At 35.5% G+C, this 16,465-nt stretch overlaps 1 protein-coding gene across 1 annotated transcript in view; it reads left to right on the top strand.

Annotated features, from left to right (window-relative positions):
- Positions 1-16,465, top strand: part of LOC136822630 (cilia- and flagella-associated protein 337-like) — a 36,913-nt gene extending 20,448 nt beyond the window's left edge. Inside the window, exons 9-22 of the mRNA XM_067078898.1 lie at positions 587-832; positions 1,295-1,459; positions 2,182-2,340; positions 3,327-3,377; positions 7,670-7,806; positions 8,336-8,419; positions 9,674-9,855; positions 10,332-10,492; positions 11,176-11,385; positions 11,835-11,860; positions 13,035-13,202; positions 13,597-13,780; positions 14,325-14,495; positions 14,996-16,465. Of these exons, the coding sequence (XP_066934999.1) occupies positions 587-832; positions 1,295-1,459; positions 2,182-2,340; positions 3,327-3,377; positions 7,670-7,806; positions 8,336-8,419; positions 9,674-9,855; positions 10,332-10,492; positions 11,176-11,385; positions 11,835-11,860; positions 13,035-13,202; positions 13,597-13,780; positions 14,325-14,495; positions 14,996-15,112 (2,061 nt within the window). The 3' untranslated portion in view covers positions 15,113-16,465. The remainder of the gene's footprint in view (positions 1-586; positions 833-1,294; positions 1,460-2,181; positions 2,341-3,326; positions 3,378-7,669; positions 7,807-8,335; positions 8,420-9,673; positions 9,856-10,331; positions 10,493-11,175; positions 11,386-11,834; positions 11,861-13,034; positions 13,203-13,596; positions 13,781-14,324; positions 14,496-14,995) is intronic.

Here is a 16,465-nt window from a genome sequence, read left to right as displayed (position 1 = left end):
TTTGCCAGGGTGAACCGCTTAAATCTCAGAAACCGCTGTCTTTGTGGCCCACCATAATGAGAAATTTTCAAAAAAAGTTTTAGGCTAAGGACTTCGAAACTAAATAAAAATTGTTTTTGAAACATTTGTACTTCTTAAAATAATTTTCTCGGGGGTTTAGGCCTTAATGCTTGCAATCACTAACTCGTTTTTTGGATGAAAGGAATGAATTCTGTCCAGCATTTATTTTTCTAAAATATTTCAAATATTTTGATTGATTTAGCCCCTCCCCTGACTCGTAGATACTGTTTGCCGGTTTTTCAAAAATGGTCGGTTTTTGAGAGATCACTTTGTAGCCCCTTGCAACTTACAGGGTATTTTTTTCTAAGACATAATTTTTATAATGAGCAAACAATATACAAACTTATATCGATGTAAAAATACATAAAAATGTCCTTCTTGCGTTTCTCTGCACAATTAAGAGTGCTCTTGTTACATAAAGATTAAAAAACGGTGCATTTCTTCTCAATACTTTAGGTTTCTTGCTTAAGTATTCATCAGTTGATTAGAAAAATATCCTCCACTTGAAAATATTTTCATTTTGAAGGTTATTATGACTTGGGACATCAAAGACCAATCACCCCTCCAGCATTTAAGTATAAAGTTCCCCTTCACCGGTACTGTATTGGAACACGGCGGCTTCCCGCTCTGTCTGACGTCTCATGGATCACTCTTTGTGGCCGCAGAAGACTGTATCGCTGAATTGAAACTGACCACGGCTGGTGCACATCGACAGAACGCATCTCATAAAGGGTGCGTGGTAGCCGTGTACCATATTCCACACAAAAATCAGGTAATTATGTGATTAGGTATTATTCCGTTTCCGATTTCGGCAGCTTCAGAATCTCAAATTTTATCCGATCAAAAATTTTTCCGACCATCTTACGATATTTCGACCATAAAAATGATATTTCGACCATAAAAATGATATTCCCCGACCATTACGCGAGGATATTTCCGACCAACAAAGATATTTCCGTCTCTCTAAATGGAAAAAAAATACGCATCGGCATCGATCAAACTGACAGTAAAAAAGAAAATGGAAAGTGCTCATGTCGGCAAATGCCAACATTGACATGGAAAGGGTTTTCTAATTTAAAGATAATATCTTTATGACGACAAAGTTTAATTAACAGAAGAATTTTCTTTTCAAACTTGTGCCTGCGTGGCGTGCTTGCATTAAAATGCTCTGTAAGCAAATGGTAGGAGATACGTTGAACTATGTTCTATGAATCACTATTTATCCTTCTTTTAGATCATCTCAGCCAGTGAATTTGGTGATATTTGTACATGGAGCTTAGATAGCGGTCGAAAATCTTCCACCATACAAACAAACCAGAAATCGAAAGAGGTTCTGGCGTTTACGATCGATAAAAATGCTGAATTTGCTGTAACTGGTCACATTGACGGTAGTGGGCAGGTTTGTATTCGTTTATCTTTTATCGGTCAAAGTACACTAAAATCCATCATATTCATGCTATGCACCTTCCGCGGAAGGACCCAACAACTGATTGGTTACAAGTGACGTATTGACTGATTTTACGTCACTTACAACCAATCAGCTGTTGGGTCCGTGGAAGACATCGCAATTGTGCATATCATGAATTCGCTCTAACTTGATAAAAGGAAATACATCGACTTTACTTTGATGATTTAATTTGATGATTTAATTTTGATTTATTATGCCTTAGAGAATCTCGGTAGTCTCTCGTAACTCGAATGTCTAGGAGGGCATCAATCGCTCGAAAAGTGAAGAACTCGAGCTATATTAGAGCTTTGCGCGTGAGACAACTGAGACTAAATAAATAAGCTCCAAGAAAGCGAAAAATAGCAGTAACCATTTTCAGTGCCCATTTTAAGAGGCTTTTCAAGAAAATAACCGTATACCCTCTGTTGAGGAGGTCCATTTCCGTTCCAAGGGGGTAAGGTTTGAAATGTGGCGTAATTCCATAGGGGTATAGCTTTTTAAGTCATACTAAAATTCAGAATTCCAGAGGGGTTTAAAACTGAGATTGCCTGGAATTCCAGGGGATTACAGCATTTCTAGCCACAAAGAGATGGACCTCCTCAACAGGGGGTATACGGTTTTTTTCTGGAAAAGCTTAATGTGTTTTGAATATAACAAATACCTTGTTCCATCAGCTTTGGAATTTGATATCTGGCAAGCAAGAGAAAACATTAGCAGCATATTCTGATGAAGAAATTACCAATTGTATCGCTCTCCCAAACGCTTCAATAATCTTCATGTTGGGATGGAGCAAAAAAATTCTGATGTACAAGAACACTAACCAGTATAAAAAGGTACCCTATATAGAGGTTTTTCATGTTTAAGTTACGTAACTTCCGCCATTATGGAAGCAAACGTTCGAATCTGTAGAAGCGCTCCATTCACTGACCTTTATATACCCTGGACAAAGCTTCTCAATCCCAGCCAAGCAAAATCTTTGATCGGAGTTTTTTGAAAATTGGTACCCTAATGTCGGCACTACTCGATAGCGGTGTAAATGCATCGAGAGCGCTAGGTCTACTTTTCCTCAAATTCTTTTGATGATGTAGCGGCGTAAGACGTTAATTTTTAGCATTGCAATGGCTTCTCCTTGGGTACCAATTCTAAAAAAACTCCAATCAAAGATGGCAGATATTGCTTGGTCCATTCTAAAAAAACTCCAATCAAAGATGGCAGATATTGCTTGGTCCAGGGTTATATAAAGGTCAGTGGTTCCATTACACAAATCGAAAGTTCGCTTCCATAATGGCGGAAGTTACATCACATGAAAAACCTTTTTAAAATTCTTGTCGAGGAAAATTTTAGGGTTTTAATTAGTCGGGAAAAAAATTTGACGTTGAAAATTTCGACACATAGAGACGTTAGCGTATTTATGTATGTCTGTTTTTCTGCGACGGAGACGGTAAGTTTCTAATTTGTCTACATCCTGATCAAATGAGGACGACGGTAAATTAGCACTCTTACCTTCCTCGATTTTGCAGGTCAAAACTGCGTGAGTTATTCCAAATCGGTTCATTCACTTCGCCGTCCACAAAGTGAAAATACATAAACTCGCTTCGTTTCCATAATTATGGAAGTTACATAGCATGAAAAACTTTTATAAAATTATTGTCGAGGAAAAATTTAGGGTTTTAATTAGTCGGGGAAAAATTCGACGGTGAAAATTTTGTCTATTGTTATATTTCCTGGCTTTTCATTTCTCAAAACCTCAGTTTTCCCCGTAAAACTTCACTGAATTAGTCATGAAACCTTTTGAAGTGATATTATTTTCGTTTTTTAGTTAACAACTCTTCGACCCGATACTGGTTGGCTTTCAATCAGCTCACACAAGGTAAGTAAGACAAATCCTGATGGTCTCTATTATCATGATATACAGTAATAACTTTTTGGCAAGCAAATACACAGGTTGCAAAATTAAGTCTGAAGACAAATCACACTTTTACTTGAGATTTTATGTGCTTGTTACATGACATTTATTTCTGATTGGTTCGAATTTATTGACACAAGTAATAAATTAATTAGACCTGTTGTAATTAAAAGTTGTAAAGCAAGCAACATGGGAATAAAACCACATGAACTTTTTCGAGTAATCGCATGTTTTGACTGCACCGATATGATTTTGCGATCCGTGTATTGAATAGCTTTATTCCTTTGTTTGTAGCGCGGTCTTTGCAGTAAGAAACCGGTAGAATGGGAACATTCTTTTTTGTGAATCAAGAATTTACATTGTTTATTTGTTATAATATTTTGTTTACAATGCTTGTGTATAAGTGCTACAAGGTGAACATGACAAAAAAGATAACTTCCTAATTAAAGAAAGATCGTTGTTGAACTTAAGTCCATTTACAATACGTATGCACTGATTTGAATGTTTTGATTTTATAACAAATTATATACCGTTGAAAAGATCATTCAGAGTACTGTAACTTTTGAGAATATTGTAGTTCCAAGAAACGTCAGAAAATGAAGATAAAAAGTGAAAAAGAAAATGGAAAATTTTTGTCTTTTAGTGCTAGAGACCTCATTCTTAATACTGAGGTACTTTTAAGTATCCTTATTTCAGTTATATCGGTTATATTTATCACATAAAATTATTGTATGTACAGGTTCTACAAAGTGGGAAACAAAACATGCAAAAGCAGGGTTTTTCGACTGAAACGAGCAACCTGCAACTTTCGATATAAGAGTTGCAGAGGCTTCTAGCACCATGAAAGGAGAAATAAGTCGTTCCTCTTTTCTGTATTTCATCTTAATCTCCAAAACCTCATTTTTTCAACGGTTTATAATTGTTTCTAATTGATACTGGTAAGTTTCATAAAATTTATACATAAAATGTTTAACTTGTCAAAAAGTATTTTTAATTGTTCAAACTTTCTGTTAAATTTTCCCCTGAAATATAATTCGTTTAGCTACGAGTTTAAGAGAACCTCGAATTTACATTATAAAATTGTTATAAAATATTAAACTTACTTGGGTCATGAACATCATGAAAATTCTTACAAAGAGATTTTAATTTCCATACAGTGTATTACTGTCCACATTTTTGTTTGTAGTATGACATACTACTAGATACATAATATTTGATCAATTTCTGCTGCTCATCATTCAACCGGTGGGTGATTTCCACGCCATGTTGTAATAACTTATCTAAAACCTTGATCGAATCGTTATCTCTTTCCCTCATAGCCCGATCTCTAAATATGGCTAGTTTACTAAAGCTCTCACAAAATTGTTCTTTATTTATGTTAAAGAACTCTTCGCTGATTATTCGATAGATGCAATTGATCAAGTGGTCTCGCTCGTTCTCGCCCTCTCGCAATTGTCGTTTTAGAATGTTGACGCTTTCTTCTATTTCTCGCTCAACTTTAAGAAAGTTTTCAGCCTCTTCTTTTTGCTTGGCTTGGTATCTCTTGGACGCGTGATTATTTCTCTCTAAACGTTTTTTCTTTTTCAAGTCAACCATCGAATTACCATGTTTTAGTATATCTTTATATTTTCGTCTGGTGTTTCCTGAATCATCTGATGAATTAGAATGTGATCTTGAAGCTCTTCTGAATTGAGTAAAAGTACCAACGTGCTCGGGCGAGGCCACAACACCTTTTGGGCCATTTTCACCACGGTGGAAATCCGCGGCAATTGTTTTACATTGGTTAGATGTAATACATTCTGTTTGGGTTTCCACGCTACACTTACCTGAACTCATTCTGCAAATATTTCCATCACCAGCAACATAACGATAAATTATATTGCCTTGGTTATTAACCTTAGTACTAGCCATTCGATTGCTTGATAGATTATTTGGATTTTCTTCTTCACAAATAACCATTTGATGAATGTGAACCATTTCATCCCTACAAGGAGGTAGTTCAGCTCTGGATAGTAGATTAGAATCAACTTGACCATCCTTTGTTGGGAATTGGAGACCTTGATCAAAGTTTTTTCTTTCGTCAGTTTCATCAATTTCATCAATAACCAGCTGATCATCACTATCACAATCAGAATCAACTTCAACTTCATCCAAATCATTGTCATTGTCAGTTCTTCCAACAATAGATAAAGCCATTTTCAAACAATTCAAACCGTTGAAATGATTTTCCAATTTTATAAGTTTACAACGTTTGTTGTTTAGTATTTGAAACAAGTAATCTTCTGTTAAAATGGTGTGCCAAAAATGATAGTACTTCAAACACGTTTCAACATTTCAGTAGAAAAACTTCTCTCTCTTACTATACTCTAAGTACTCAGAAGCGACGTGCTGTCGTTAGGGCTTTTTCATTAGTATATGCCAACAATAATAAAATATAAATGCACTTTTTTATTAGAACAGTGATAATGTAAGAGTTAGAATGTATGATAGTTAATAGAATCTTAAGCAGTGTTTATCTTAAAATACATCAATATATTTTGTTTCTTTTAAAGCTTTTTTTATCATTCTACAACCATTTCAATTACTCCACGTTACTATGTAATAAAAAAGCTTTTTAAAGAAAATGCATAGATTCTTATAAAAGGAATGAATAAATCTTTCACCATAGAAGATCATATGACAGATACTATTTAATCTTTTTAAATCACATGATAGAAATTGTTCTTCTGGGAATCCCCACTTATTACTTCATCTCAGATGGCTAAACGATTATACCCTACCCACGTCAAATACTAATATTAACATAGAAATAGAGAAATAGAAAAATTATTTGGTAGCTATCAAAGGACATCTCCTACCATTTGCTTTCACAGCATTTTCAAACAAAAGAAAGAACTTTTTCCCCTTTCGACGTCGTGCGAGCAAAAGTTTCTTTTCTTTGTTCTGCTTTGTCAGTATAGAGGAATGCCTCCTTTTTTCATATATCATAAAAAGATTATCTTTAACCCTTTAACGACTCCTTCTATTTATTTTTCCGTGCCCAAGATACCACGCCCTTTTGAGCTGACTCTTCTTAAAATTTCGAACCATTTTTTGGAGTTGGTTGGTAAAATACCGCGGATTTTTTAAGAGTCGTGCCAAAAAGACTGAATGGCGAAAAAAAATCAGTAAAACTCATTGTTAAAAGGGATTTCTATTAACATTTTTGATTTTCATATCATTTGCACATCTTTTAGGCGAGACCAAAAAATAAAATTGATGTTGTCAATACATCTTTATTTTCATTGCTTTACAGACTGACCAATTCTCAAAATTTCGGTGGTAGTTTTTCCAAGGTTTTTCAATTTTTCATTTTAACCATGAATTTGACCTTTTTTGTGCCTTTTTATTTTCTAATTCCCATTTTTGTCAAGATGTAGTATTTTTTATGCCTTTTTAGGTGAACTTTTGGGTAGCTTGCCTGTAAAACAACACATTAAATTGGCCTAGCCTCATTCTGACATCAGTTTTTTTATCTGACTGCAAAAAAAAAAGTATACAACTGAAAAAATTGATAGAGGAAATTACATCGAGAAAATGGTCAGGAAATCATTAAAAGACTCGTATCAGCATGATTAACATTATATGACACACACGAAACATCTCTTCCTCGCTTGTTAAAGGCTTAGTTCACCCCCCCCCCCCTTTCTTAAGGGAGATGACACCTTCCGAAAAAATTGAAGAAGAGGGGGTCAGAAATTTTCATGAAAAAGAGGGGGGACTATGTCATTTATTGTGGCACTTCTACAATTCAGCTGTTAAAAATTACAGTTATATATCACAGCTCATCAAAATATTTCTACATCAAGTAGGGAAGAGTCCTTAAGCAAATCCACAAAAGGGACGAAAAATTACTGATGTCATGCCTCTAAAAAATGTCGATTTGATATGTCCGATATATTAGCAAGTAAAAAAAATTTGGATTTTGCGTTTTGTTCTTAATAAAAAAGATTACTATCTATTGAATTTACACGTTTTTTTAAAGAACAATTTTATAAGAACACGAGGCTGAAAATTGACCAAATTCTAAGAACAATCTGAGCCTCAGTTTTCAGAAATTACTAACCAATATAAAGTACTAATTCTAACTGGTTGTAAGAGATTTTAAACCCAATTTCAGTTTTAAGTAAAGAAGCTAAAGCGTAATAAGAACATTCTAAGAACTGAAGCTTTCAAGCTTGAAAATTGCGTGTATTTTATTTTTTCTGCAATCATAGGACGATATCATATCAGCGGCATTTTGGGAACCACATTTTCTTGCCACGGGTACATTCGATGGAGATATTTTCATTTGGCATATCGAGCATGAGCGTTTGTGGAGAAAAATTCAAATCGGCCGTGGACAACCTTTATTGTAAGTTTGGTGTAGTCGGGGGGGGGGGGGATATTATTGAGTCTACTTAATTGGGGTTTTAACGTTAGTGATATTTAGAGAGATCCCAGAAAACGCTTGATATTGATAATGAGAGATTGCTCAATTTCGTCTTTAGAAAATATTAGAAAATTTAGAAATCATGACTAATAGATTCGGTTCTGTGTTGAATAAGAATAATTTCCTGACAACGGGAGATGTAAACTTTATTCATAAAACATAGCCAGTAACGTGGGGGATAAGGGGCAGTTTCATATAGCAGGGTTTTTGGGGTTTTTTAATGTTCATCCAAACACTGGCTGCTCCGTTTACTCTCTTTGGGTAGGTCTCCCGTTGAGAAATTTGAATAATTTGCGGAGTTCTTTCACGGTGTCTTCTTAATCAGCTGGACTAACTCTCTAAGTACGTGTACTATTTTTCTAGTGATTGTTCTCATATATTGGTTTAAGAGCCCTGCCCTCAATGTTTACGTTTGAAAGCACAATGAATTATGTTTTTGTTATACTTCTAGTCAATCGTTGGTTAACCAGTACATTATGCCACCGCGGACCGCGCGCAGTGGTCGGAGAAGAGAGAAACAACATCAAGTACTCAGGTAACAATTCGAATATTTTGACTTTATTTCACTCAAGCTTTATGAAACAAGATCATGTTTTGCTTTCAAAATCAAATACTTTGAGAAGTGTCGAATGAAAAGAATGACTCAATTGAATCTCGTTTGCTCATTTGAAAGTCTCAACGAAATGTGAATAAATTTTGATAGCAATAATCAAGTAAAAAGACATTACTAATTTACCTATCGGTAAAACCCTAGTACAAGAAATTGAACATTCACTATTTCCCAGTTCTCTTAAAAAGAAATCAATCAGAAATTCTCAAAATACACACTCTGACAGTCTCTCGTGTTTTGTTAATGTTCATCATCATCATCATTCTACTCCCGGTTACCGGTTACAGATTCCTTTTCAATGATTTCGTACATTGGGATAGATTATACAGTGAAGTGAACTCGAACCTCTATTACTCGGATGTTTCCTTAACTCGACCAAGTTTGTTGATCACACCATAGTTAACAAAACCGTATAAGCCGCAAGTCTCTTTAACTCGAATTTTCCTCAATTCGAATAAATTTCAATTCCCTCTGCGTGTTGGAGTTATGAAAAAAAGCTTGTGAATCAAAATTGATGAGTAAGCAAACGATATCACTGTTATTTAAAAACAAAACCTTTAAGTGAAAAATCGTTCATAGAATTTGGTAAGAGAGGAATTAACATCATGTATTTTATTTCATCTAATATTCCCCTTCTTCAGGTCTCCGTACATTTTTTTGCGTCATTAAAATCTTCACCAATCAGTATAATAGCATTCTTCTATAGCGGAAATCTGAGAAACTCAGGGGAAATTCAAAAACAGTTTTTTTAGAATCCCTCAAATCATGTGATTTATATGGGAAACACATTTTTTTATAAGCATGTCCCTTAGTCAGGCTCGTGTATGCTTAAGTTCTCAAAGTATCCCTTATGCTTATTATGCTTATGAATCATGCTTATTTTTCACCCCGAGCCAAGTTTTTAGTGAAATGACCGTAATTTTGTAAAAATGTGTTCTGATTTTGGGAGCAGTGGAATGTAGCAAGCCGTAGAATGTATTTTTTTACTTGATCCCTACCAAACCTTTTTAAACAGACAAAAAATGACAACTGAAAAATATTTAAGGCTGGCATATATGCTTATGCTATGCTTAGGAATTCTGCGAATCTGAGCCTATAAGCGCTATGCTTATAAAAACATGTAAGTGGCTTCATTTCCTATCAAAGAGATTCGACTCCTGCCCTTTTCTTTATTAAAAGAGTATCTGATGAAGAACGCCCACCAACAAATCAACAACAAAAAGAGCATGGAGAATACACCATGCCTGTAGATCTGTTGTTATATTTGGGACATCGAGACCACGAGACTTATGCCTCGCTTATTGCAACAGAAGGTAATCGAGTCAATTGGTGGAGTACAACTGCCATTGGAACACCCGTCGGTAAGAAAGGTTCTTGAACTGAGATAGACTGCTTTTTCATTCAAACATAAAATTGATTTTTACTGCTCTTAACCTAATTTTTTTACCTGGGAGCAACTGGCCAGGATTTTACAACTTTCTACAAAGTTTTGTTTTCCCTTTACAACAGGGATATTTTATACACCTTTTCAACCGTAGCCGCCAATTACTGCGCGGGCATTTTTTTATCCGTTCCACCACCCTAAAATCTTCTCAGTCTTTTTTTGTGCCTAAAGACAATAGAAAAAAGTGTTAAAAAAAAGTTGGATCAAGTTTAGGGTGGTAAATGAAATAATAAAGCGCCTGACGACCGTGTGACTACGGTCGAAAAGGTGTATTCTGCTGGAAAGAATCACTTTCTCTTTTCTAAGTTTAGTAGTATAAATTATTTACTTTATACTATATTATGTTTCGTATACTTTGTCGATCAAACTTAACAAATGATCTTGATTGTTCAGCCTCGTTTACAATCAGTGAAGATACAGAGAAAGTTATCACAGCCATCACATCTGATCTTGACAACCGTTACGTCATTGTTGGCACGAATCAAGGTGAAGTATCGATCTGGAATATTGTAACGTATGGTGTTTATAGAAGATTCGCTGATGTCGTTCGAGAGGTGTGTAGCATTTAAAAGCTTTTTTCTGGCTGGTTCTTTCGGTGGGGAAAGATTACATTTTTCTTAAGATGAGAGCAGAATGAGCTCTGTGCTCTTGACACTAAATATTACTTTTTTAGTAATTCTGAGTGTGACTACCATCAAAGAAGAATAGAGATAAAACAAACTGAGTTAAGCCGACAACCACTGAAATAATAACTGCTCTTCCAGAATGCCTTTGACAATTGTGAATTAAATTGGACCCAAAAACCATACGTTAGACCAAAGAATGGCTTTAAAGCGTAATAATTATCTTTTGAGGTATTAAGTAAATAAACAGTGTTCATTGGTTAGAATAGCTCAGGGGTCATCTGGCACCCAGATACAGAAATTTTCATCCTACACGCTAAAGCTGTGAAGGTCAGGAAAATTTTCAACATCTGGATGGTTCAGATTACGGGATGTTGCAAGACCGCGTCAAGGATTTTGCAGCGGGAGGCCTAGTAACCAATTCCTTGTTTTCGGGGATTGGCGCGTCCAACTGAAATATTTTGAGCTATACGCGCAATGGTAGTTGAACTGGACTGGAGATGCGGCACATCAAAGACCGACTATCATCCCGCTCCGATGTGAAATTGGCCCGCCAGATAACTCAGGAGTTACCTTCATTAGATTTATAGATGCTCTTTCATTTTTCTTCATAGGGGACTCCGTCTACTCCGAAAAGTACACCTCTTACCGAAACTTTCCGAGAGCGACCGCCTTGCGTGCACACGTGGAGCTGCCGAAGTATGGATATGATCGTATCACTATGTTGCTTCAAGCGAGATAAGGAAATGGTTGCGGTTGGCCTAGAAACTGGATGCATTTCTTTATTCGCGTTGAGCGGTGATTACATTGGAATGTTCAGTCAGGTGATGTATTTAAGATTCCACTTTCCGCGCTAAGATTCTCCTGACTTTTCCGGAATTCTTCCACTAGATTAGAAAGAGTTTTTATCTAAATGTACTAAAAATCTTGTGTTTACTTACGAAACTACCTAACTTTCACCCGGAGTCCTGGTCTTTTTGGCTAGAAAAGTAGCAGTGGAATCTTAGTGCGGGAAGTGGAATCTTATGTAAAACGACGGTACTTATGTTACCTCCACATTAGAAACCCCTATGTATTGGTTCCAATAGAGTAAAAATTGAAAATTCTTTATATTTTCTATTCTTTTTCAAAATCTAAAATATTGACTCCCCATATCATTGGCTTAAAATCAGCATTGAAAATTTCAGATGAAAATCTCAATTATTTCTCACAAAACTCTTCAAATTAAAGGCAAAAATAATTGTGATTTTTTCAATTGTTCTTTCTTTCTCAGATCGAACCATGGAACTTAACAGAAAGGTTGGATTACATTATTCACCCCCTTCTCACAGACCTGGTGGGATTATTTTTCAGCTAGTGGGGGTAAAAATAACGGACTGAGACACGATGGGGATTGATATTCCCACATTTTTTTTGGCTGGGGGTTTAAAATACCATTGTCTTCAAGCCAGAAAACTCAGTGGGGATGGAAAAAAACATGACGTCTTGCAGTGAGGATTGGTTCATTTGATTTTTTTCAGTGGGGACAAAATTGGAGTACAATTTTTTTCACTAGACGATGTTTTGGGCAATTTTACCAGTATGAAGACCGAGCCCAGTGGGTTTTTGAGAAGGGGGTGTATTATTTTCAAATACTTTATATATTTAAATTTTACAAACCGAGCTGCTTCAAAATGGCTATTTAGTATTTTGAGAGGGGATTCTTGCAATAAGGTTTATCCCTGAATCCCTAGACTAGAGTCTACTTCTTTTGGATGAACTTTGCTTTTTGATAATTTTTTATGACGCTGAGTCCAGTGAAGTAGACTAGGAGCATTTGGCGAGGTCGCCATTTTGAAAAAATATGTTTAAAATCCAAATAACAATAAAACTACTTGGAGTTGAAAAATATAATCAAATACGAGAAACAAACACGATGAACAGATTTGCAATCCCTTATTCTCAAATAAAAACATTGCTTCATACTGTTTTTACCTTCCAAAAGCAACTAAAATCTGGCGGACTGTTTTACAGCCCGCCTAAGCAAAAGCATATTACCATATACTACCGGGCCACTTAATCGCGCCATCCAGTCTATAAAAAAAGCTTTAAGTAGACCCCGGGCTACTGAATCCCTGAATTCGGTTAGATAAATTGATAAATGGCTGACCATTTATCAATATAACACCCTAGTTAATTATATTGGTAACTTTGGGTTAACTTTAACATATCTCAACTCATCTCTTTCAAGCCAATTACCCTCTTTGAAATCCATATCACTAGCACTTGAGCATTCAGAGATTAAGTCTCCCGCCTAAATTCTAAACAAAATATTGATAAACTTGACGAGGTGATTGAAATTATGATTGAAATTGTGATTGAAATTTGCACATCTCTAGGTATATTTGAAATTTAAACCTTAATTTTTCCTAGATTTTTGATAATATTTTGTTCTTGTGTACTTATTCTTTATTTTTCTTTCAATTTGTTTCAGCAGTGAGAGAATTCAAACTAAAAGTCCTAACATCGAAGAGCCTCAAAGAGAACTTTGCACTGAGAAGGACGAAGAAGAAGAAGAAAAAGTTGATTTGAATATTAAGAATGATGTCCATAATAACGAAGCTGAGAATCTTGTCGGTGAACCTGCTGATGTCCAACAGAGGTTTGTTTTCTAGTATCCAGCTAGCTTCTAGACACCCCCAGCGGTACCCTTCATCGCATCATCGCGCCAAACTTTATATGTAATGGGCTTTTCCAGAAAAATATTGAATATGGGTGGTGGAGGATATAACATGGACAGTGTGACTTTTGACTCCCGGACAGCAGCAACCCCCTGGAAAAGCATTAGTTGACCCCCTTGACATTCAAAATTACCCTCAAAGAGAGCAAAATTACCCATAAACAGAGCATCCTCACGCAAAAAGTTAACGGGTATTATAGATATGTTTTTGTTTTTATGGGTTTGTTTATAGTTTGTTATTTTTGTCTCGATACGATCAATGCAAGGTAGTAGCCCAAATCGGAATCTCAATTTCCTTATTTTTCTTATTTACCAGTCAATCTCTACCAGAGCTGGGTGTGTCCAATAGACCGCCCATCCCTGCCAGTACTACTGGTAGCGTTGGTGGTAACACAAAAGACAACACTATTTCGAATGATGTTCAAAAAATGAAGAAAACTGAATATTATCAAACCATATCTTCGATTAATGATGACATCGTACAACAAAAAGCGGCATGGGTATGAAACAATTGCTCGACTCTCTTTTTCCAATGTGATTTTCCATAAAATTGTTTTACCCAACATTCTGTAAATTCTAGGAAGGCCAAGACCCCACCCTTTTTTTGAAAGAGCCCATTGTGTCGTCTAGATGTTCTTTACTTCTCCTCTACAAATTTCAAAAGGTCAATTATTCGTTTCACGAGTATAAGATGTCAAGATCTATTGTATTTTTCTTAATTTCAAAGTCCTGACTTTTTTCCAAACTGTAATTCAGCATGATTTTTATGGGTCAGCAAGTTCAGATGCTAGCCATTAGACCCCGATTTACTTATACATATGTTTGAAAGTAGAAAAACACGTGTTTAATTCTCTGCCAGCGATCATGGAATTCTGAGACAGTTTTTAGCTTGACCTGCCCTACGTGGACGCTTTGACGCCCTGACATTTACATTGTGCGTACGAAATACGTAAGAAATCTGCTTTGTCAGCAAAACATTTTGACCCAAGTGTGTGTCTAAGTAAAAGCAATACTTTTCAAACACTTTTTTAACATCTTTTAAAGTCACTCCTTGGTGAAAAATACAATTCAAACTTCAAACGTCGCATGCAAGAACGTCTATCCCGACGCCGCCATTTTAGTGACGTGACCGTTGCTAGTGGAGACAAGCCGTTGTTGCAACATAGCGGTGGCCTTGGTAACCTGTGTTCACCTTTTCAAGCCCTATCAACAAAGGTAACGATATATCTTTTTCTTCGTTCAGCTCTGCTGTCTGGTTTTTGACTGTAAAACTTTTATTATCAATATCTAGTTTCTATCTAGGGCCTATTTGTTGCATCACTATTTTTGCTATATTTACTATAAGTGCACTCATTTTAATTTTTTCTGTCGAGAACTTTAGCACTTTTTGTAAATCAACTTGCAAACTCTTATTAGCAAAAATGGTAAAAACCTCAACGTTCTGCAAGCAGAGCCAAATTAGGACAATTAAATTAGGATCCTGCATTGATATTATGACCCTAAATGTCTTAACAGTCGTTTAAACGTACGGCCCACAGTATTGCCCGAACACTTTCGGGTCATGCTCGGGTCAAAATAGCAAATCATCTTTTTTTTCACAAAATCTTGGATTTTCGCCTCCGAAGACCTGACCTGAACATTCACAGGCAAGTTCGGGTCATGTTCGGGACTATTTCAAGCTCAAAATCGTCAATACCGTGTACACTTTTTACTAGGATTGTGAGGATTTCGTGCTACCCAAAGGCTTACCAATAACATCCAGGATGACTGCTCATTCCATTGACCCATACAACGGAAATTCTTTGGAACAAATGTCTTCATTTGGTCATTAACTTTCTACATTAACATTTATAGATAATTTTTATGGATTTTTGGATTGAAAATATTTTTAACTTTTGATAAATAAAGACTTGGGGACACGAGAAGTTTTTTTCGAGTTGGTGCAACGCAACATGCTCTATCCCACCAACACAAGAAAAAAGTGCGTGTCCCATGGTTTCTTTTTTGTTTCATGGTACAAAAAGTGAGGGAAATACCCAAAAGACACGCTGATTTTGTCCCAGGGTCAAAAGTGAGATTTCACTTTTAATGATAGAAAATAGAAAAAATGGGGTGGAGATACGAGAAAGCGTTTCAGGTTGGTGGGATGAAGCATGTTGCATTGCACCAACGCGAAAAAAACTTCTCGTGTCTTCCAGTCTTTATTTATCAAAAGTTAAAAATATTTTCAATTCAAATATTTTTCCTTAAGTTTTGAAATGGAGAATTTTTCTAACGTGTAATTGCTTTTGTATTTTGAAATTAGTTTTTGAACCACATTTTTTCTAGGATTTTTTTTGATTTCGTAGAATTAGAATTCGCGAGTTTGAGTGCCATTCTTGAAATAAGCCCACGATAGAAATGTAAAAGTACGTGGAACACGAAAATTATTGGCATATGAGGATTCAATTTAATTACCAATATTTCATACAGTGTGTCCCGAAAAAGAGTATCGAGTTCGAACATTATTCTGAGTAGGAGGTTGTTGCGTGTGTTTAACAAAATGCACAATAATTGTTTTTACCAACAGTCATTATGATTAAAAATAATTAACTCTCTTTACAATTTTCATGACGTTAAAATTATTGAGAATTGCTTTTTGCCAAAGTTATTCATAAAAGATGTCTCGTGACAATTGATATGACACAGAGAGAAACTTTGATAAACATTGCAAATTTAAGTGAAACACACACAAGAACTTTCTTTCTACGTCTCAATACTTTTTTTCAGGACACCCTGTATAATGATATTTTATCGCATGACATGTAAAATATCTGCAATCTGATTGGTTACATTACAGTGCATAAACGTCATATTTTCATTTATTGCACTGATCAATGCAACAGCTTCATTTTTTTAACGTCAATTTCTTTGAGAAATAAAAAAAGAAAGTAGATTTTTCAAGTCTTGCGATAAACCAGGGATATGTTATAGCGTAGCTGGATAACGCACATTTGAAAAAGCCTTGTTCTATCTCTGTCCCTGACATTAAAATTTGATATGAAATTAAACTTTTTTAATTACAAATTCGTGAAATTTGGATTTCTTTTTAGCCAATGATTCTACTGCTGCATTTATTGTTCACGATTAAAAACTTTTAATTATCAAGAGGGTCTGTAAAACATTGGTGAATGACAATTTAAATA

This window comes from Clytia hemisphaerica, unplaced genomic scaffold (genome assembly GCF_902728285.1).
Source record: "Clytia hemisphaerica strain Z4C2 unplaced genomic scaffold, Clytia hemisphaerica genome assembly, whole genome shotgun sequence".
Taxonomy (NCBI): domain Eukaryota; kingdom Metazoa; phylum Cnidaria; class Hydrozoa; order Leptothecata; family Clytiidae; genus Clytia; species Clytia hemisphaerica.
This window is presented reverse-complemented; position numbering and strand designations above follow the sequence as displayed.